Source organism: Mastigoproctus giganteus, chromosome 6, assembly GCF_048544385.1.
Source record: "Mastigoproctus giganteus isolate SK-2022 chromosome 6, ASM4854438v1, whole genome shotgun sequence".
NCBI classification, from domain to species: Eukaryota; Metazoa; Arthropoda; class Arachnida; order Uropygi; family Thelyphonidae; genus Mastigoproctus; species Mastigoproctus giganteus.
This window is the reverse complement of record NC_143580.1, coordinates 153,200,550-153,225,569: the sequence shown is the minus strand read 5'-3', so window position 1 is coordinate 153,225,569 and position 25,020 is coordinate 153,200,550. Positions and strand designations below refer to the sequence as shown.

General features: G+C 33.7%; 1 protein-coding gene across 1 annotated transcript in view; it reads right to left on the bottom strand.

Moving 5' to 3' along the window:
* Sym (symplekin scaffold protein) overlaps positions 1 to 25,020 on the bottom strand; it is a 662,620-nt gene that overhangs the window by 538,426 nt on the left and 99,174 nt on the right. The window contains exons 6-7 of the mRNA XM_090376545.1: positions 15,216 to 15,273; positions 1,670 to 1,821 (exon numbers count right to left, since the gene is read on the bottom strand). Of these exons, the coding sequence (XP_090232671.1) occupies positions 1,670 to 1,821; positions 15,216 to 15,273 (210 nt within the window). The remainder of the gene's footprint in view (positions 1 to 1,669; positions 1,822 to 15,215; positions 15,274 to 25,020) is intronic.

The following is a 25,020-nucleotide window of genomic DNA, read 5'->3' as shown; positions in this document are numbered from 1 at the left end:
TTGCAATAATACCGATAACTGGAATTCTGTGGGTTTTTACGTTACGGTATAATAAATTTTCTGTTTATATTCTGGGACAACCAAACGGTCAAAGGAGTTCACAAGGCAGACAAAATACAAGAAACAGTACCATATTATGGTATTATGGTGAAATGAGTTCCACTTCACTGAAATCTTCAATCATATAAAAAACATAAATAAATTTTCAGAATCTTGTCTTCATTCCTATTTACTTATTACAATGGTGAAGGGAAAGGGACAAACGGAAAGTGCAAGTGCTGGCAGTGCTAGGAAACGAAAAAAAAAAAATGATTTAGAAATGAAGATGATTAATTAAGTACAAAGCAGAACAAAGTTTGTCACCTATTGCACGGAATTAGGTCTCACTGCTTCAACAGTGAATGCTATTTTAAGGGACAGTGCACATATAAAACAACAGCATCAACGCGTTTAAGATCAACAGCGTTCATTTGCTATATCGAAGATGGAAATGCTAATAATATGGATGGAAAAACAGATTTAGAAGAGAGTGCCCCTGAGTCCAATGGCCATTCCAGCAAAAGGGAATGGCCATTGGACTTGCCACAAATCCCAAGCCAAGTTCGTGGCAAGCAATGGGTGGTTTAATAGGTTCAAGCATCACACTGGTTTTCAAAACATTAAAGTATGTGGTGAAGTCACCAGTGTCTGTGCGTGTGGAAAAGGCTGGGTTTCAAATCCCGTCGATGATGCTTGTTTGTTATTTGGATTTTTTTTAGGAGCATTAGCAACTAAGGCCATATTGCTCCGGGATATGCGGTGGTCATTCCCTGACCTTTCCGCATCCTCCGTATTTGGTGGTGATGGGCTCAAACCCCGGTCTAATCAAGAAGCGTGTGCTACGCACTGCTGCTCCTTCCCACCTGGCTATGGAGGCGCCTCTGTTGATGATGCGAGGAACTTTAATGGGCTTTTTTCACTCTATGGCTGAGTTAGTCGATCTCAGGCATAGACAGCAAGGTTTCCCCCCCCAGAAATTGGGGTTTTCGTCCAGCAAAACAGAAAAAATTTACCATTGAACACTCATAATTAACAGACATTAGCCACACAGCACACCACAGCATATGAATTTAATTATTTGGGTGGCCTAAAAATAATAGCTTTTTTTTTTTTTTTTTTTTTTTTTGGTGAAGTTGCCGGTGCTGATTCTGCAGCTGCAGAGAAATTTTGTGATGTGTTGGAAAAAATCCCTTCTAAATCTGCACAGCCCTCAACTTCCGCAGCGGCGTGCTTATCAACTGAAGAGTTAATTCTGGCAACAATGCTCAAAAGATAAATAAACTTGCTGACATTGTGCCTGTCTCCATTCTAATTATTTTAGAATTTTTGAAATTTCCTGCACATGAGATAAAAAAAATTTGAATAAATAATTCTATTTACATGTTCATCGAACACTTCTTTTTTGCTTCAATCAAATTCAGCGTGGATAGTTGCGAATGCTGCATAAACATTTAGGGAAATTCTGACTTATGTAAAGTTTGCCTTGCGTAGAGCTCTGCAGAACGCAACCCTTGTGTAAGTCGGGGAGTGGCTGTATAATTATTTGAAAGGCTAGAAGTCTAACAACTAAACTGAAATAAGTTTTGAGTAAACTGCATAACGAGAGATATATACTGAAAGAAACATTCACCTTGATATGTGAGGAGTGCCATGAAATATCACTAATGATTCAAATATATGTTTAGCTTCATCTTCAAGTTTTCGTGGACGTGCAATCTTCAGAGTGGGTGGTACATCATCAAGGGCAATGTCATTCGGTCCTTTCTTAGGGCTGTCTGAGTCCTGTTTTAAGAAATTTTTTAATAAAAATTTTAATTTTCAAAACCAACAATATTAACACTTACAGTTAGAACATAAATTTAATATTTAAAACTAAACAAATTGAAAACTAAAAGAAAACTATAGTTTTCAGCTCGTACATGCCAGAGTAATTGTGTTGATGGACTGTATCAATCATGGAGGTCTGTCTTTAAGAAATTATCCTCTGGAGCAATGCTATGCAACTGACAGCGAGCCAATCTGCAGAAAAGATAAATTAGAATTTTTTTCCTCCATTTGTAGTTTATAAGCTTTTCCTTGGCAAGACAAGGCAATATAGTATAGGGGTAACTTTGTACTGTACTATATATATATAATTATTTATTTAATTTATATATATATTTTTTTTTATCACCTACTCTTATTTTATTTAGATAACTATGTGTTACCCTTGGGCCTCTGACTGCATATATAAGTCCAGGGATTTTGGGTTAGCTAGAATACAGTGAGACAAACTGACAAATACACATACATAATTGCAACATTGTTTAATATAAGGGTTCAAACTTAGGTACATACATTACTGTAATTGATAATAAGAGTTGATTTCACAACTAATTGTCCAGTACAAATAAACTCCTCGGGGATGCACAATTACCAAAGTTTATATTAAATCTCATTTACTGTGAGGAATAATTACAGTTCTCAGTAGTTTGAAAGACATCAGTTGGGTGTTCTCCTTCCATCATACAGGTTAATCACGTCATTTGCAGACAGGAATACAGAGTGCCGTAATTAGTAATTCCCTTTAGTACCAAAATTGTGTTACTTCTCTTTCCGAACAATCTCCTTGGACTAGGTATAATATGAATAAAGAGTACTTACATTAAATTTACTTACATAACATTGTCCCCTTTTCCAGGTTGGGCCAGCTCTGTGGTTTTAGGACGATTTTCCATTTCGGGTTTAGACTTTCGGGATTCCTTTGTTCCGTACTTCCCAACCCCCCCTTTAACTGATAGATCGAAATCCTGTGTTAACAGACCATTTGGTTCTCTTCATCTTTCACATATCCTGAATTCAGGTAGTCTGACTCCACTCAAAATTCCCTCCTTGCTTATACTGCTCCTATTCCAGTTAAATTTTACTGATCTATGCCTCCTTAGACATATTCCCCAGTACACTACTACCACCTGTCCTTTAACATTGCCACGACACTCCTTCCAAAAAAATCCACTAACTCACTAACCCCCTTTCCCACCAAACAATTTCTTATATACTACATTAGGTTCTAAATTCTCCTCCCCTTATTTTAGTATAATCCCCGATAAATTCCTTCACCTTGCCCATCTAACCTCCTTCAGCCCATTTCTCCGTATACTTCCCCAGGCTCGACCCTTTTTGAGAAATTCTGATCTGACCTTCTGTAGGTCGAAGTTCACTATTCTTCTGAGAAATTTGCTTCGCCTTTACATACATTCCTAAACCATTAATTACCTGTTCCTATTTTAATAAATTGTTGTCGTGCTTAAATAAATGTTTACTGAATCAAACTAAGTTGTAAGAAGATATAATATTCCAATGTTATATATATATATATATATATATATATATATAAGTGTCATCGATGAAAGTAAAATAAAATAAAATAAAAAAATAAAAATAAATTAAAATAAAAATAAATATAGATGGAGAAGTTATTAAACACAAAATGCCGAGCCTAGTTGAAGAAAAAAAGAATGTTAAGAACCTATATAAAATTAAGTAGAATTAAATCTGAATTAATGCCGAATTAACAGGCCAATCATATGTACAAAAGCTGAAAGAAAAAGAGGGGAGGGTAATGGAGATAAAAATTATAAAATAAAAATTAAGATTATAAAATAAAAATTAAAGAATTAAAAATTAAAAATTGGTACATAGATCAGGTATTTCATCAGGGGGCTACACCTGATCATGTACCAAACACTGTGTTTCTATGCAAACTCATGCTGATGGAGAAGCTGTAGAAATGAAATGGATATAAAAAATGAAATAGATATAAAAAAAAAAAAAAAAAAATGGATATAAAAATAATTTTTTTTTAAATTTTTTAAATTTTTTAAAACTCCAGAAACATGAGTGAGGTAGCCCCAACGCAGTGTATTTAGATTAATAAATTATGTAACGTAGTGTATTTAGAAATAAATTGAGTCGATAGTATGTAAGAACGCAAACGCAGTGTGTTTAGTAAATTAAGTGTGTAAGAACGTAAATTTAAATCAAAAGTATGTAAGTTAAATAATAATGAATAACAAGATAACAAGATAGCAGTATAGAAAAAGGAAGCAATGCAAGGTAGGGGAGGGAAAAGAAGTTAAAAATATAGAGGCGAAGATAGTGAGAATAAGAAAAGTGAGAATGTCCGAATCACCCTCGTATTACACTAATAGTTCAACGGACGGAAAAACGAAGATCGGAAAGTAGAAAGATGTAAAGAGAAGGAAAAGAGTTTAAAGGATACTAGGCAAGCTGGAAATTAATACCGCTAGCTTGTAGTGTATATTTTGAGTGATAGACATGAAATATAATAAAAAATATGAAGAGGAGAAAAATTAAATACCTATGATATTTGGCAGAAATAAGTTGAGTGAAATATAATCAAGAAATGAAGATACAAATTTGCGATCACGATTATTAAGATACAATTATGTGAATATGATTAATAAGAATGGAATGTACACAGAGGGAAAACTATGACAACGATGGTGGAGTTGCTCAGAAGAGAAGAACTGTGGGAGCCCTCTGTGGTTAAAATAGAGAAAATAAGATTGGACATAAATAATGATATTAAATTACGAAAAATGAAAAGAAAAACTTAGGAAGTGAAAGAACACAAAGATTTTCCATTTTCCATTTTTCCATTTTCACCACCATGGCTTCAACAACGTTAAAATTAAAATACTTGCCATTATCAATGACAACGTTCTTCGTGATTATTATGAGTATCTATTTATGTGCACTTATAAATCTTTATATCCCTACGGCCTAAACAATAGATTTTTTAACAAAACTCTTTTAAGCAATGGTTGTTTAAACACCAGCCACTGCATTTACAATTTATTCCATCTTAGTCATTTCTTCAATAACAATAAGCGTAGATACAAACGTGGAAATAAATCAAATCGTCATCATAGGCATATTCGGCAATTTTCGTAATATTATTAACTCCTGGGACAATACCATACTCGATGTACACAACATTTCTCTTTTTCTCTTTAATATCAAAAACTCTATACTAAAAGCCTTAACTTTATTTATTAGCAATTTTAAATGTAAAAATATTCAACTTAAGCATATTATTTTAGATATCTCTCTCTTTAGACTAGGTCGCATTACTACATACAGTAATGAATACTGTACTATTAAATTTATTCACAGTTGGTTCGATAAAATTCCTTGGCATTATTTACTTAATAATCGTAATAATTTTCTCCCATTTTATAATAATTTCAAGTTCAAGATCCATCACTGCTTCAAATATGAATCTCCTATTGGACTCAAAATTTGTAATTATAAAACTCTAACTACTAATTTAGGCAACTTACAAGCTTTAGATCTTCCATGTCATTGTGATGATCCCATATATGCTCCTTACGTTGATCAACATCATAAACATATTATTACTGGTAACCTGGACATTATTAACAACATTCCACTAAAGTCTGCTATGGAAAAAGGTTTTAAATTCAGACCAGTCCATAAGGCCAACCTCAATAATATATATAAAGATATTTATCTGAATATCTTGAACTTTTGCAACAAGTTAGCATATAAATATACAATACCCCACGAAGCTTTTTATAATTGGATAAATGTTACATTTCAGGACATTAAAAAAATTATTTCTAAAACTTACTACCTTTACAATAATTCGCATATCAAGTACTTTAACCTGAAAAAAGCCATCTCAGATTTACAACAAAAATTTATTATCACTCCGGTAGATAAGGCTTCTAATAACTTTGCTATCTTTTGCAAGCAATTTTATTACACCACCCTCAAAAAGGAAGTAGAAAGTAGCTCCACCTTTTTACGCTGTAATCTCGGCATCAATACAATCATCAAAAAAATTATAGCCTTGCATAAAAAATTGCATACCAAAATTCGCAATTCTACTTTGCCTTTCTTGTATATGATAGCCAAATTCCATAAACATCCAGTTGGCTTCAGATTCATCACTAGTGCCAAAAAAAGTGGCTGTTATCATCCAGGTAAACCATTTTTCAAATTGTTAACTACCATTCTTATCAATATCCCTTCCACTTGGATCATTAACAATAACCACAGTATCATCAAAATTTTTAATTCCAATTCCAATACATATTCCAGCATATTTAGTATTGAAACATATGACTTCACCAACTTATTTACCTCCTTACCGCATCACTTGATTGTTAATGTACTTCATCAATTGTTCCTCAAATACAAAAACATTACACCAACAGATGAGGTTACTTGGAACAACTATATCAACCTCTGTATTCTAAACAATTTTATCTACGATGGTAAATATGCTTATAAACAATCCATAGGAGTTCCCATGGGTTCACAAATTTCTAGCATAGTAGCTAATCTATTTCTTCATTATTACGAACATCTATATATGCATAACAATCCGAACCTTAATTTTTATGCATTCCGCTATGTTGATGACATTCTTATTCTCAACATTCATTTTGAAAATATTGCTAAATCCATATATCCAACTGAACTAACTCTCAATAAAGAAAACCTTGGCAACCAACATGCAAATTTTCTAGATTTAAGTATTACTCTAAATAGTCCTCCTCTTCGTCACAATTTGGAACTATTCGACAAAAGAAGCGAATTTAATTTTAATATTATCTATTTAACAAATTGGAACTCGAACATTTCGATTAAGGTTCATAAAAATATAATCTACACACAAATTATCCGTTTGGCTAATATTAGTAGCAATCAATCACTTTTCGCTGGTGCTTTAAATGATCTTTATACCAAACTTCGCAATAATGACATTCCCATTAATTTTTTAAATTTTATTATAAAAAATCTCTCTGATTTCATTAAAGAAAAATTCGGTTTCACCTTGCTCCACCTTGATTAGGGTTAATTCGATACCTGTATAGTTGTATAGTTGTACATTTGAATGGTGGTATTTCCACTGCTTGGAAAGTGATCACACATTATGACTTCTATTAGAACGATGTTCGTGTTCTTTCACTTCCTAAGTTTTTCTTTTCATTTTTCGTAATTTAATATCATTATTTATGTCAAATCTTATTTTCTCTATTTTAACCACAGAGGGCTCCCACAGTTCTTCTCTTCTGAGCAACTCCACCATCGTTGTCATAGTTTTCCCTCTGTGTACATTCCATTCTTATTAATCATATTCACATAATTGTATCTTATTAATCATGATCGCAAATTTGTATCTTCATTTCTTGATTATATTTCACTCAACTTATTTCTGCCAAATATCATAGGTATTTAATTTTTCTCCTCTTCATATTTTTTATTATATTTCGTGTCTATCACTCAAAATATACACTACAAGCTAGCGGTATTAATTTCCACTTCTACTAACACTCTCATAGCCAAGGCCCTCTCTATGAGGTTGGGTACTTACACACCCAGCTTGCCTAGTATCCTTTAAACTCTTTTCCTTCTCTTTACATCTTTCTACTTTCTGATCTTCGTTTTTCCGTCCGTTGAACCATTAGTGTAATACGAGGGTGATTCGGACATTCTCACTTTTCTTATTCTCACTATCTTCGCCTCTATATTTTTAACTTCTTTTCCCTCCCCTACCTTGCATTGCTTCCTTTTTCTATACCGCTATCTTGTTATCTTGTTATTCATTATTATTTAACTTACATACTTTTGATTTAAATTTACGTTCTTACACACTTAATTTACTAAACACACTGCGTTTGCGTTCTTACATACTATCGACTCAATTTATTTCTAAATACACTACGTTACATAATTTATTAATCTAAATACACTGCATTGGGGCTACCTCACTCATGTTTCTGGAGTTTTAAAAAATTTAAAAAAAATTATTTTTATATCCATTTTTTTTTTTTTTTTTATATCTATTTCATTTTTTATATCCATTTCATTTCTACAGCTTCTCCATCAGCATGAGTTTGCATAGAAACACAGTGTTTGGTACATGATCAGGTGTAGCCCCCTGATGAAATACCTGATCTATGTACCAATTTTTAATTTTTAATTTTTAATTCTTTAATTTTTATTTTATAATTTTAATTTTTATTTTATAATTTTTATCTCCATTACCCTCCCCTCTTTTTCTTTCAGCTTTTGTACATATGATTGGCCTGTTAATTCGGCATTAATTCAGATTTAATTCTACTTAATTTTATATAGGTTCTTAACATTCTTTTTTTCTTCAACTAGGCTCGGCATTTTGTGTTTAATAACTTCTCCATCTATATTTATTTTTATTTTAATTTATTTTATTTTACTTTCATCGATGACACTTATTTATATACATGTATCCTGTTTTGCTGCTTTGCGCATTCAGGTACACGTACTGTTTTTCCTGTTTTTCCTTTTTTTCCACTTCTTCGTTTTCATATTTCATATATATATATATATATATATATATATATATATATATACACACAGTCGAACGTCTCTATAATGAATTCGATAAATCCAGGGAAAAAATTCGTTATGGAGAAATTTCGTTATACAGAGAATATCTTTTTTATTAGAAATTATCTAATTAGAAAAGGAAAACAAATCTACATTTATTTATAATGTATTTTATTTCAAAAACAATTATTTAAATTACGTTTACACAATTTTTGCAGGCAAGTATCACAAATTAAAAAAAAAAAACTAATTTTCGTTTGCACAGTACAATTAAAAAATTGTCTGATTCTGAAAGAAAACCTTACATTTGTTCAGAGCATTAAAAACATTATCAGGAACATTTTCACAAAACTTGAGACCCATACGAACCATTTTAAAAGCATTAATCATTTCTTCGCGAGTTGGCTTTTCCACGGGTTGTTCTAATGCGTCATCATTAATTTCTTCGTGATCATGGTCGCGTCTAACACTGTTCAGCAGTATTTCATCTTCATTTAATTGTTCTGCTGTAGACAGATCTTGATCAACATAAACATAACTATCCAGTGTTATTTCATTTTCGATGTTTCTGGATGATTCTAATAATGCCCAAAAGTTTTTCAGTTGTGAAAGAGGCAGTTCATCTTGTTCGTCCAGTTGTTGTTCGACTTCTATATTCAATGTAAATCCCGCTTTCGAAAAACAATTTTGTATAGTGTATTCGGTGACATCGTTTGTCCAAACTTTTGCCAGTTCAGAGATGCAATCTCTAAGGTTAATTGTAACCTCCAAGTTTCTATTGACAATTGATTGATGCATTGACAATCTTCATTATTATTCTCTTTCAATAATGAAATTTAAAATTTTTAATAATGCCTTGGTCCATTGGCTGGAGTTTTGACGTTACGTTTGGTGGTAAAAACAACAACTTTGCACTTTTAAGTTTGGCAGAAATACTGGCAGGATGTGCCGGACAGTTGTCAGTTACCAACACGATTTTCCTTTTTTCTTTTGTTATACGCTTGTCTAGTTTTAATATCCATTCTTCAAAAATATCACTTGTCATCCATGCTTTTTTATTAAAAGTGTAGTCAGCTTCCAAAGATTTTGTGCCTCTAAAACATCTTGGGTTTTTTGATATTCCGATGACTAAAAGTCTTAATTTTTAATTTCCTGTCATATTTGCTCCAACTAGCACAGTGATTCTTTCTTTGCTTTGTTTTCTGCCAAAACATTTATCATCCTTAAAAGCAAGTGTTCTATTCGGTAAACATTTAAAGAATAAACCCATTTTGTCAGCATTAAAAACATCCTTACGCTCATATTCTTCTAAAATCTTCAAGGTATTGTTCCTCCAACTGTTGCAATCTTCTTCGCTTACATTAACACTTTCTCCACAAATAACCTTTTCCACAATTCTGTGGTGCTTCTTAAATTTATCTAGCCACCCAGTGCTCGCATTAAATTCTGTATGTCCAAGGGACTGTGCAAATTTCAGAGCTTGTTGCTTAATTATTAGGCCTGATATTGGGATATTCTTTTCACGTATCATTTGCACCCATTTTAGAACAGCTTTATCAACATCTTCGTATATACACAACTTAATTCGCTTCTTGTCTGCTACTCCTTCAATTGCATTTAAAATTGATTCTCGATTTTTGTAAAATCGTAGATAAACTGCTTGCAGGTATGCCATATTTCTAAGCAACATCTTAAAACCCTGGTTAATATCATAACAATCTTTGCTTTATCATTAATACTTAAACACTTTCTCTTCAACATTCTTTCCGCAATTACTGCAGCTCTTGCCGATACATACACCGCAAACTTCACTGCACTGGCCATATAGTGAATTGTTAGTACCGCCTACTCAATGACGTTTGCTTGCCAATTCAACAGTATCACATGACCTTTCCTATCAATCACTTTGAAGAAATATACAACTTTGTGAATTTCTTTTATTCTGCTTTCATTCATATGTACACAAAAGAAAATTTATGATTAATGTATGCTGTATGTTACTTTTTAGAAAAAAAAAAATACAAGAGCATATAGCCTATGTGATTGATGACGAACGAAATTAAAAAATCACGTGGTACAGTTGAGGTGAGAAGCGAATGTCACTCAGTAGGCGTTACTAAAAACCGACTATAGTAGCATTCTATGTATTGCCACTGCAGCATGATAAAGGTTTACAGCAGCGAATTTTGTTTTCCCCTGAGCCAACATCAATTTACAAATCTACCCTATTTATTGTAAAGTTTACGACCACTTTTAAGAAAACCCATTTGGTTTAATAACTGTAACAAAAATGAAACAAAGACCCCCCTACGGGCGTCAATGGCCACATGTTCACTAAAAGGATGATTATTTAATTCCAGATGCTAATGTGCAATTTTGGAAGGAAGGAGGCAGTATATTTGAGCGGCTGTTTAGCCAGTAAATGCTTGAAAATCTTCAAAAATGCTTTTACTAATTTTTTTAAAAATTCATTATAGAGAGACTAACACTTCGCTATATGAGGTTAATTTTACATATAATTTCGTTTCAAGGTGCAATGTTTTGCGAAAAAATTCGTAATATAGAGAAATTCGTTAAATAGAAGTTCGTAATAGAGAAGTTCCACTGTGTATATATATATATATATATATATATATATATTTTTTTTTTTTTTTTTTTAATTACCAGTAAACCAAAGCTTACAATAGTCAGTAGTGTAGAGACTGACCTATTACAGAGAACAACTCATAAGAGAGAGAGATTCAATGACATGATCTTGACATGCTGAATTACTAAAAGTAATGAGAACCACCTCCACTTTGACGACTGGTGCAGTAAGGGAAAAATGTGTAATTACAAGCAAATGTGCAACAGATTCCATTTTTAAAGGTCTCATGACAAAGGACTAAAGAATGTGAGATTTACTGAAGTTAATATGCAAAGAATCCTTGCAGGGAATGTAGTGGAGTGGCAGATTAAAAATGCCTTTCCTGTGTAAATAAGGCTTGTTAGGTAAACAAACTCTCAAAAAAAAAAAAAAAAAAAAAGAATGCACTGGTGGATGAAAAATCACTTTTAAGGAAGCTGTGTGCAGAGGCCAATCAAATAGAGGGCAAAGTGCCTAAGTAGCCAATCTACAAATTTCACACTAGACAGAAACAATGTGATCCAACTTGAAGGAAGCATGGACAGTCCAATAATCTACATCAGTAGAACATTGACAGAGAGGCAGTTCAGGCCAGCCACTATGTACTCACAATCTGCCAGCAGTTCAGGGACTGATGATTTTGTACCTTGAAATTTCAGCATTGTTCAATTTGTCATAAGATGTTTGCCAACTCATCACACATACCATCATACTTGTAATCCTAGTTAATGAACTAACTCTGGGACACAAACATATAAGATAGTATTCTACTAACATCTAGTTCAAAGACCCAGACCAATTTAGCACTAAGGGAAACAATGCTAGTTGAAAGAGGTGTTGGAGGATGTGAGAAACTGACATTAAATATCGAAATGTTAATTGTACTCAAATTCAAAACCTTCTTTCACTTTATTCTTAGTCATATAACTTCAATTTTTAATGAATATTCTGATATATCAATGGGAAAATTATTGTCAAGCAGTGGGCAGGACTCCATGCCTCCACAATTTTAAAACAATGTGAGGGGAAAATGAGAATATAGAAAGATGTTCAAAGCTAACTCACTGTCAAAAACATTCCTGGAAGATCAACCTTCTTCAGAAACACCCAAATTGAAATGCCTTTTGAATGAATTAGTAATCAGCATTGCTTCTCCTGCTGAAATTCCTGGGGATGCTATATTAAGGTGGAATATAACTACCATATTCTTAGCTCATCGGCTGACAGCTGTGAAGAAACTAGAGCCACATTGTGGGCAAGAAGTAAATATTACACCAGACTCCTGAACAAAATGTGTAACCCCTTCAAAACTGGCATCTTAACCAAACCACAAAGGCTTCAGAAACACAAATGTGTACCCAACTCAATAGTTAGTTGGCTCAAATGACATTAATTACAACCATCAGCAGCCACTAAATAAAATACATTTTCCCACTATTAATGTTTTGTTTTAGTCCCATTTATGTTCCTATAATTACTTTAAATGCGCCTTTTTAGAATGAAGTTTCCCATTATTTATCCCCCCCCCCTCTGTGTGTATTACACAAATAGTGCAAAATTTCAACTTGCATGAAAAACTTACTTCAACTGAAATAACTTGGAAATAGTGCCTTTCTCACCATCTTCTGCAGATGTATATTTTTAAATCTCCTAAATGCATGTTTATTCCATCATCTGGAATACTATAACTACAGCACACATAAGTTTTAGCTAATTTGTATGAAAACTGAGCCCTGCTGTTTTTACGTTACTGCACTAATGTAACATAACCTAACCTTTAAAAGACGAAAAATTGAAGGAAATTTTCCATTGAAAAAAAATTTGGGACAGTTGGGCACCCTTGTCACATGTTTACCTGGCACAAAACGACAATCTGAGTAACCAATTTCCTTGTTAATTATGACCGTAAAAAGTTGTGTCATGATCGAAAAATGTGCATATCAATGCAACCTTATAGCCAAGAAATGAAAATACAAGTCCCAAGTATAAGAAATTAAAAGTAATTTTAAAAGAATGGTTTTTAAATGTCAGAGCTTCTAATATTCTGACAAATGTTATTCTTAGAGAAGGCCTTATGCATCCTCAAAAGTCTGAGAATAGCAACAAATATTTAAATTTATATGGGCCCTAAGCAAGAGCTTTTTTTTGGGGCCCCAGTAAAAACGTTTATTATGAATAGAGCCTATCTTAGAGTATTAGAGTATTTAGTCCCTAGGCAAAATATTTTCCAGGGATCCTGCACCCTACTTTAATAGTAAAAAAAAATAGTGTATAGGGGCCCCAGAAAATTAGGAATAAACAATCAATATAAAAATGTAAAGCAAATAAATCTGACTACATTTATAAGGAAATACAGGTGGTTACCGACTTTACGAATTAAGTCATTCTTAGCACGAGCTTGTAAAGCGAAAACTTGTAAAGTGGAAATTTTTTTCTCATAGATGTAATGTTAAAAACAGGGGTTGAGTTCCCAACAATGAAATTTGACCATAGTAATGTTAAATAAAGGTCAATAAAATAGTTTATGCTTAAACAATGATTCATTTATCCAAAGAAATGAAAACATAACCTTTAAAATCAAGCAAATTATAATAATAAATAAATTATTTAGGTCATACAAATTTTAAAGAATATTTATTATTCATCATCATTGACTAAATCAAGGATGGGCAACTTTTCTCGTCAGCTGGCCGAATGAAATTTTCATATCATGACGTGGGCCAGAATAGATTGAACGATTTAACAAAAAAAATCAGAACCTAAAAAAATGTTATATTACTTGAATTACCAAATTATTAATGTATTTTAAAAAAAAGTAAATACAATATTTAAATAGGAGTCGATTATAGATAGGTACAGATAAGAACTACAATTTGGAATAAACATTTTTATTGTTATGATAACAAAGTAAATGCAAAAAACAAAAACTTTAATGTGAGGGATTACATTTGGAATGTTCCTGATTTATGATTTCATCAAAATTGGGATTCAATTCACTATTGGCTATTCGTAAAACTGCTCCTAAATTTTCATCCGTTATTCTTGATCTAATTTTGCTCTTTGTATTTTTCATTAAAGAAAATGTAGTTTCACACAGGTATGTCGATCCTTGATGAATTATACAGTGTAAGAAAATTATTTCTTTTCCTGGAATACGCTTTATTTCGTTGCTTATTCTTTTTAATAATCCAATGTTTTTTCCTGTCAAACTAGGAACACCCATCGGTTGTGATGTTGACAATTTTGTCCCACTTTATATTATGTTTTTGCAAAGCTTCTTGAAGATCTATAAAAAAATCTTTGCCAGTCGTTGTCTCTTTCATAGGATATGCAGAAAGTAATTCCTCTGTAATTTCAAATCTATAATTTATACCTCGAATAGAGATTAAAAGTTGACTCGTAAATCACACTGACTACATTTGCAATTTTTCCCCCTGCCAACTGTACACGTACAAGGCCAATAAATTTTGGAACAATCTACAGCTTCAAAGTAAGTAAGAAATTAATAGCACAAAAACCGTTTCTCTCCTTGACTGTGGCAAAGATCACAATAAAATGAAGTGAACAAGGTGTGATCATAAAGTTCAGGGACTGATTACGTTGTATATTGAAATTGCAGCATTGTGTAATTTGTCATAAGATTGTTTGCCAACCCATTACACATACCATCATACATTGAATATGTACTGAATTATCATACATTGAATATGTACTGAATTATCATACATTGAATATGTACTGAATTATCATACATTGAATATTGTCACAGTTTAAAACAGTGATTTCACATGAAAAGTGACTTTTCTTTGCACTTTCAAATTAGAAAAAAGTGCGACAGAAACCCATGAAATGTTAAAAAAGAGCTTTGAAGACACTATGCATCATTCAAAGATTCTTCAGGGATTTCCAAAGTTTAAAGAGGGCTGCCTATATGAAGATGATACTTGTTCTGGCCACCTTTCAACTTCAAAAACCAATTATTCAAAAAGATACCTTTTCATTTAAAATTTATTCCTCATGTTACATTTTGTTAAAATTATGTTTTACTCTTCTTTGCAGATTCTAAGACACTTTCTTTTCAGCCATTTTTTATAACAATTTCAAATAAAAAAATTTTTAAATAAATAAACAAACAAATTATACTCACAGGGTATGACTGAATAATCACCAACATTTCCATAAATTTGATTGTGTGGGTCCTCACTCTGAAAGAAAAATATATATAATACTGAAATATTACCATTCTTGTATATTTAAAGTTAAGAATAAGGGGGGAAAAAACTAATGAGCCACTTTGAAAACAATTAAGAATTTTTAAAACTGTTAGAATTTTTTTTTTAACTAACTAATAAAGGATTTTATTAGTTAGTTTAAAAATTTAATCATAAAAATTTAATCTGCTGTTTTAGTAAGACAGAATATTTTTTGCATATTTGTAGAACATTAAATATTAATTCAGTTTTATCAATGAAAACCTACACACCAATAAAAATCTTTTAATTGTTTGAGAGTAGTGCTTTGACTGGAATGGAAGAATGTTCCAGTAGATCTGGAATCAATCAAGACTTGTATTACATTAATTGAATTTTAAATGAATCTCTATTCTAGTCAGTACTACTTTCAAGTTCCATCTTGAAAAATACAAGATCTAGTGGTGGCAATTTATAAAGCATTAAAGCTATCAAACATCAGTATAACACAGAGTAAAGCCTTCCTAGGTTTTACTCTGTGGCTCTTGTGTGCAATCCACTCACAGCACATGTATGAGGTGGCCCTGTTCACAGTACACAAAGAACACGATGTGTAAAAGTATAAACTTGAATATATGCTATATTCTTATTTAAACACACCACTGAGGTATTTCTTTAATTCTTGATATAAAAAAATCAACAGAACTACATGGAAAAGACAGGTTCTCAAATGCTGTGTTCCAAAGCAAAGTTTTTCCCATATTGCCTTTTTCAGGTTCTGTTGTTTTTAACACATTCTATATCAAATCAATTCCCAAGAAGGGAGAACAACTGATGCTATCCAATTATCAACCTATAAACCTAATCAAAGCAACAAAATTCAACCTTTAGCTTTAAAACCATTTAAAACTTTCTGATTAATGATTGCCAATGATAGAAGGCAATCATTAATTGTCTCCTATCATTGGATTCTAATAAAAAGTTCAGAGTTATGAGAGAAATGACAAGAGGTCATGATTTTTGAGCACCAAAGATTATTTCATATCAATCTTGGATTAATATCAGATGTAGTTTTAGCCATATAAGAACTTTTTATAAAAAATATGATAGTGTAAGTATTTTTTTAATTAAACAGATAATAAATTTACTAATCATGCTAATATTCATATTGAAACAATTAATACATTAGGAACAATAACCAGTAAATTTATTTTTATTTCAGAATCAAAGTTCCACCAGCTAAAATAAAACCAGCAACTCATCACATACAACCATTTAATCCTAGAGTTAAATAGTAAACTGATATGCAATTATGGTTAGAAATAGTGTGAAAAAAAGGGTAAAGATACCATAACAATACTCCTATCATTATCACAAATATTAGGATAGTTAACTTCTATTTCTCATAGTTTCCAAGTAACTCAGAAAGTCATGAACCTTTCAACCATTCACAGATATTTCCCATGGTATTTATCACTTTCTGCTATTTGCTCATTTCCCTGTGTATAAATTTTTGTTTCATTCACTTTTTATTTATTTATTTTATTATTATTTATTATTATTTTTTTTTTTTTTCACTCTTCAAAAATTCACTAAGTACTGGTAGAAGAAACAAAATTGGTTCATCAGTTATACAAAGTACAAAAACTGACTAACTGACCTCAGAGGTGTTCATGACTAGTGTCCAAATTTTTTCCACTAAACTTCCAGAGAGAAAAATCACTATTTTTATCTGTAGCAGAAAATTCTGAGTGATTACTGGCAAATATGGGTAATGAGTTATCAGAACTGTTAATAATTGCATAACTGAGGTTACTAGGATATTCCTCAAATGAGTTTTGTAACTCATTTTTCCTCTAAATAAAGAAAACTTAAATTAGCTAAGAAACCCATTCATTGACTCATTCTAAACAGGAGACTTTCCAGTAAAATAATATGGTTAATAGACATTGCTAGTGATTTGACTTTAAAACAAAAATTTCCTCTACTTATGCCTCTTTCCAACTTTTGGGCGTTAGCTGAATAGTACCCCGAGATTTCAAGATGTACTATTAAAAATTTGTTGCCATTTTTAATACAGAAATAAGCTTGATGCTGCAACAGATCTCGGATTTCACCAGTCACCCAAAATTCCATCAAATTTCTATGCTCATTCCTTTCCTCCTTCCTGCCTTCCCACTCATAAATCAGCACACAATAAACTTTATTGTAATTTTATCAAATAAAAGATTTTTAATTGTTGTTTTAATTACATACATATACATAAACATGTTATAAAAGAAAGAATAGTATAACCAATAAATGTACCAGTAGAAATAATATAAAATGGAATCATAAAAACTGCGAAATATTAACTTAATATATAGTAATAACAATATTAACCTAATAATAAAACCTAGAGGGATAAATTTTGAATCAACTGAAAATCAGAAAGAGAGAACACAAATTTCAACAGTAAAACTATAGGCCAAAAGTAGTTGGAATCCAAAGCAGCAGGAATGGATATGGCAAAAATAAATAGAATATACCATGGAGAGAATAATTTAGAAAATTTAATATAAAAAAATTTAAAAAAACACCTAAAAATAAAGAACTGTTGCATACAGTGATGTCAGGACTATGAAACATCGAAGTAGTAGTAGTAGTAGTAGTAGCAGTGGCATGTGATGCAAGAAAGCAAATGTATGAGCTTATGAAGCATCAGCCAAAAAAAAAAAAAAAAAAAAAAAAATCACACCATTCCCTCCAAATGCCTGTCCAGTTCCTCCTTAAATTTATTCAAGCTATCAACTTCCACAACGACAGATGGAAGTTTGTTCCAGCAATTAACCACCCGCTGGCTAAAGGCAAATTTCCGCACATCTATTCTACATCTGTCTTTTCTTAATTTGAATTTATGCCCCTTAGGTTCGTAATCTGAACAAGTGGAAGGATCCCATCAGAATTCAGCATGCTCAATCCATTCAAGGCCTTATATACCTCAATCAGATCACCGCGCAGGTGCCTAGTCTCCAGCCACTGCAATTTGCAGAACTTAAGCCTCTCTTGGTAAGAGGATCCCTTCATTCCCCTCACCAATCTTGTTGCCCTTCTCTGTACCCGCTCAAGTAAATCTACATTCTTCCTAAAATGAGGTCTCCAGACCTGTGCGCAGTACTCAAGGCGTGGCCTGACCATTGTCTTATACAGAGGGATAATCACCTCCTTTTCCTTGCTAGCAAAATTCCTATATATCATTGACAAAACCCCATGACCTGCCCTGGCAGCCTGTCTGCATTGCTCAGAGAACTTCATATCTGACTGCACAATTACTCCCAGGTCTTTTTCATTTTCTACCACCTTAAGTGTAGTACCACACAGTTGGTACGTTTCTCTGGGGTTATTTCTACCCATATGCAGTACTTTGCATTTGTCAAGGTTAAACTTCAGTTGCCACTTCTTAGCCCATCTGCCCAAATTATCTAGATCCTGTTGCAGTAGCAGACTGCCATTACTGTCATTAACAACCCTGCCAACCTTTGTATCATCTGCAAACTTCGACATTAAGCCTGATATACCTTCATCAATATCATTGATAAATATACAAAACAACAGTGGACCTAACACCGAACCCTGTGGGACTCCACTAATAACATTAGTCCAAGAAGAGCAGCACCCATTGATTACCACCCTCTGTCTTCTCGCACTTAACCATCCTTTTATCCATTGTAGCAACTTACCCTTAATACCATTCTGCTCCAATTTGTACAATAGTCTTCCATGCGCATCAGTGTCAAAAGTTTCCTGAAATCCAAATATATGATATCAAAATTGTTTTTTGCATCCAGTTCCTTTGTAACCACATCATAATATCCTATCAAATTTGTCAGACAAGACTTTCCCTTAACAAACCCATGCTGTGTCTGAATTATTGCTGCAGTCTTGTCTAGATGATCCTGCAATGCATCTTTAACCAGCGATTCCATTATTTTACCCGGAACAGAAGTTAAACTAACTGGTCTGTAATTAGTCTGTAAGTAAGCCAGGATCTAAAAAGTCTATAATATTGCAATGATAATCCAGGAGTGTGAAAGGGAAATGAAAAACAAAAAAGAGGATTGTCAACCATGAATCTATTCATTTAAGAGAACCACTAGTTTCATAAATGACAAGCACAGTATTTCAAAAGCCAGACAACCAAGAACCTATGTAACTTGTTTAAATGGCTGTAGTTTTTATACTACTGAAATACTACGGAAAGATACCCTTAGTGAAAACCAAATCAAGAAATCACTGCAACATAAAAATAAAAAGGGTGCAAACTGTGAGTGATAATAAAATTTATATAAACTGCACAAGTCTATCTGCTAGGTATTCAATATTTATTCCTATGGCTTACCTTGACATAATATTCATTCATTTATTCTTATCATGCAAGTTACACACACACACACACACAAAAGGTGTTCACAAACCTTTACAAAACTAAAACATTATTGTGTGAGTGGGGGTACATGATATAAATCAGAACCACTTCCAAGTGACAGGGGATATTTTCAAGTTTTTACTGACCAATGATAAAATGTGTATGCAGTAGTAGATGGCAGCATAATCACAGAATGATTACCATGGCAGGATTTGCCAAACCCAAGGAGGTGCAGTGCATACTCTGATTCAATAACCTGCTCTTATGTGCATAACCACTGTTATACATAAATTTCGAACATTGTTTAAAAAGAGGCCACCAAGTAGACCTAGAGCTCTGCATACTGGGAAGTGGATTGGAAGAGGACTGATTTTGTATCGCATGATCTCCCAATCTGACTCTTCTGAGATTTATAAAGACAAGATATATGTTCCTCCAATTTCAAGAAACATTACAGAATTTAACCCATTCAATTCTAACATTATTTTTTTGTCTTCCCCAAGTAGTCCAGCTCTAAAAATCAAAAAAACTGACTAGTTGAAATGTGATGTTCAAAAAAAAATTATTTTTGGGTTAACATCAGCTAATATATAAAACAGCACAACAAAATAGTTTAAAAGCTCTCTCTAATGAAACATTTCTTCCTGGAAGAAAATATTCAAAAAACTTTCTATCCAGATAAAAGAAAATACTTTTCACTTTATATAATATCTTTATTGCATCAGTGAAAATTTTACATGGTTACCTGATCCAATGCCCATAACAGCAACAATGCTATTTTTGAATCTATTTTGTTTGTCCTTTTGTAGGTGGGCAAAGATGCAACACTAGCATTAGAATTAGTAGATGCATACAATGCAAGAAAGCAAACTCATGCAGCATCAGCCAAATAAAACCCCTCCCATTTCACTCCTCCATTCATTCCAAATGCCTGTCCAGCTCAGCCTTAAATTTATTTAGGCTATTAACTTCCACAACAAAAGATGGAAGTCTGTTCCACCAATCAACCACAAGAGGAAGAATCCCATCAGCATTTAGCTTGCTCAACCCATTCAAGGCCTTATACACCTCAATCAGATCACCTCGCAGGTGTCTACACTACAGGCGCTACAATTTGCAGAACTTAAGCCTTTCTTGGTAAGAGCACCCCTTTGTTCCCCTCACCAATCTTGTTGCCCTTCTTTGTACTCGTTCTAGCAACTCTATATCATTCCTAAAATGAGGACTCCAGACCTGTACTGTGTACAGGTGTGGAGGCCTCATTTTAGGAAGGATGTAGAGTACTCTAGGTGTGGCCTGACCATTGCCTTGTATAACGGCATAATCACATCCCTGTCAGCAAAATTCCTATATATCACTGACAAGATGTGCAGATGGGCTGCCCTGGCAGCCCATCTGCACTGCTCAATGAACTTCGTATTTGACTGCAGAATTACTCCATGTTCTTTTTCACTTTCCACTTTCCTGAGTGTAGTACCACACAGTTGGTTCGTTTTTCTTAGGTTATTGCTACCCATATGCAGTGCTTTGCAATCATCAATGTTAAACTTCAGTTGCCACTATTCAGCACATTTGCCAAACTTATCTAGATACAGTTGGAGTAGCATACAGTCTTTACTGTCATTAACAATCCTGCCAAACTTTGTATCATCTGCAAACTTGGACATTAATCCTGATATAACTTCATCAATGTCACTGATGAATACACAAAAACAATGGGCCCAGCACCAAACCCTGGGAAATCCACTAATAACATTTGTCCACAAAGAGCAGAGTCCATTGATTACCACTCTCTGTCATCTCCCACTCAACCATCCCTTAATCCATTGTAGCAACTTACTTTTAATGCCATACCTCTCCAATTTGTACAGCAGTCTTCCATGTGTAACAGTATAAAAAGCATTCCTGAAATCCAAGTATATGATATTAAAATTATATTTGGAATTCAGTTCCTTTGTGACAACATCATAGTATCCAATCAAATTGGTCAGACAAGACCTCCCTTTAACAATCCCATGCTGTGTCTTAACTATTACTCCTGTCTTGTCTAGATGATCCTGCAATGCTTTTTTAACCAGTGATTCCATTACTTTCCCAGAACACAAGTTAAATTAACAGGTCTATAGTTACTTATGTCACATTTTGAACCCCCTTCGTGAATTGGTGATAAAATTTGCACACCTCCAGTCCATGGGAAACTCCCCTGAGTGCAAGGAAGCTCTCATAATTATGGCTAAGGATTTGCTTACTTTCTTTGCTCCCTCTTTTAATATAACTGGATAGATCCCGTCCATCCCAGGCATCATCCTTATGTTTAACTTCAGAATTTTTCCTCCACTTTGCTCTCAGTTATTACAAAATCACTTAGCTCCGTGTTAGAGTTTGATAAACTTCTGTCATTCCACTCATTTAATAACTCCTGATGCATGAATGTAGATGCAAAATACTCACTCAGTTTATCAGCTGGCCAAGCATGATCATCAATTGTCAAGGAATCTATGTTAAGTGGTCCAATCTGATTCATCCCTTTCCTTCTAGAGGTGACATAAGTAAAGAACTCTTTGCTGTTTTTCTTTGCATCCTTTGCCAAAGATTTCTTATAATCTGCCTTCGCCTGCCTAACCACCTTTGTTAATTGATTACAGATAAGCTTATATCTGCCATAGGCTTGTGTCACCTGATAATTTATATGCATCCCACACATTTTCTTCATTGGCCCGAGACTCATTAATTCTGACATCCATTTAGGCCTGAACCTTGAACAGTATTTCTTAGTTGGAATGAAAAGCCTAGTAGCCTCCAAGATTAAGTCCCTGAAGGCTTCTCATTTAGAATTCAACGTTGGTAACATCATCAGTTGATCCCACTGTACAGACTTTAAAAACTGTCTGAGACCCCTGTACTCACCTTTACGAAAGCAAAAGCCCTTCCCTTTAGCTTGATGGTAGTTACATCTTTAAGTAATTCCCATATCAGTACATTGTGATCACTGTCAACCAGTGGTTCCTTTATCTGCATATTCTTAATGCATGAATAATCACTGCTGATAATCAGATCAAGAGTATTACTCCCTCTGGCTGCCACTCAAATGTGCTGCTGTAGAAAACAGTCATCCAATAAATTCAAAAAAGTCTTTCTAGTGTAGAGTGACCAACCCACAAGTTCCAGTCAATATCTGGAAAGTTAAAATCCCCCATTATAAGACATTCTGATTTACTGGCCCACTCTATTCTTTGCACAATTGCTCATTATACACATCAGATATATTAGGCCTATAACACAAACCTACTCTCATTTTTCCTTTCCCAGTGCTTATGTCACACACCAAACAGACTCAACATTGCATTGTCCACCAAAATCAATTGGATGCACTTCTTTAGATTTTATGTGTTTCTAAACTTTCTGCACACATTGTACTCCCCAAATTCCAATTCTGCACTGCTTATATCTGTGAGACACCACATCTCTGATATCCCAACAATATCTGCCTTTGATGTCTTGACTAGCACTTCAAGCTCATGAAATTTATTAACTATACTCCTAGTTGGTAAATGCACCTGTTTCTACCCTTAGTTATCCTAACACAGCCCATGTATTTATTTGTTCCACTATGACTCCCAACAGTCCTGGAAATCTCCATTGCCTTGCTTTCCATGCTGCTGCCCATTATAATAGACGCAGTCAAAAACCACTTTTGTCTATGCCTGCGGCCACTGTTAACCTTTTAGTCTGTGTATCCCCCCCCCAAGCTAGCAGTTTTCCGACCCACCTAACACTGCCTCAATAGCATCAGCAAATATTCTTGCCCCCTTTCTATTTAAGTGTACCCCATCCCTGTAGAAGCAGTCTATCCTGTCAACGAGCACAGACCAGACCGAAAAAAATTCTACCCCTCGAGTCTTGCACAATCTCTCCAGGGCCAAATTGATCAACAAGGCTCTCATCATATACTCCATCCTATTGTGTCTGGGCAGAATTGAGGACACATTCACATTCAACCCTAACTCGCGACTTTTTTTCAACACTGACCTCCTGTACTTGTAGAGTAAATCTGCAGATCTCTTATTCTTAATGTCATTAGTTCCAATGTGTACAAGAATATCACCTTTTGTTTCCTTAAAAGATGATATCTGCTCTACAACCTTATCAACCTTGGCCCCTGGCAGACATACCCTGGTACTGTTCCACCTATCCTTCTTGCATAGTATATTCCCCGTCTCCCTCAGAGGCAATCTCCAACATAGAATGCACTGGGACCATTGCATTCTGTGTTGCCTGATGCACAAGAATGAGCTCTGCCATTGAGCTGGGGAGCTGAAAGCTTGATGGGGCCCTCATATTAATTTCTTCAAAGGCATTTACCATACACCTCAAGCTCTCATAAATGCCCATCAGAATGCTGAGTTGGTGCCCAATTTCTTGATACTCTAGGCATCTAGCACACAAAGACATCCTCCTTGGCTAGATCATGTCCATTTTTAGAAAGCTCAGCAAACATTTCACATTTCGCACATTTTTTGAGACTATGTTGCATTGAAGAATCTCCCCCTTCGCTTCTCCCCCGAGTCACAGCACTCTTGCTAGTCTGTGATCTTTGCGTCACAGCTCTAGAAAGGGTCATGATTTCCGTTTAAATACAGTTTAATTAACAATGAAATTTAATAAGATGAATAAATATTTTTGATTAATTGATAATACTATACTAAGCTAACAGATTCCTAATACAGTGCTTCGCATTACGTTATACCTTACGCTATCATTACGTTTGAGATATATAGGTTACGTTATTTCTTATCGATTACAATATGGCAGCTAACAATATTGGTGCCAACACCGGGAGTCTTAACTTCCAAAAATCGCTAGTTAAATTCAAAATAAGAAGCTAACGAACGCTACTAAACCTATTTAATATCTTTGTAAAACACAATGTAGTACGTTAATTAATGAAGAATACGGTAAAACTATCAAAAATACTTATACATTTAGAGCAGCCAAAATTCCGCCGAATGTTCTCTTCCGCGACCACAGCACCTTACTAAACGCATTTTTAAAAAACTGAATTGTCTGTCCATTCTTCAGACCAATATTTCTCTACATCAGGTTTTTTTTTTTTTTTTTTTTAATCCCATGTTAATAACTCCAAAAAACTCCTTTAGTTCATTTGGCAAAACTGAAATCCAGTCTCCCCATATAGAACAATCAGAAACTTCATATTTTTAAGTTTCAATTTTTTTTCCCTCTCAATTTCTTCAGTAAGGTTTAACAATACCTCAATTTTGCCATCAGAAACACTTTTACAAGGAACTGATAGCACAATAGCATCTAAATACTTCACTCTAACCAGAATATAAGTTACT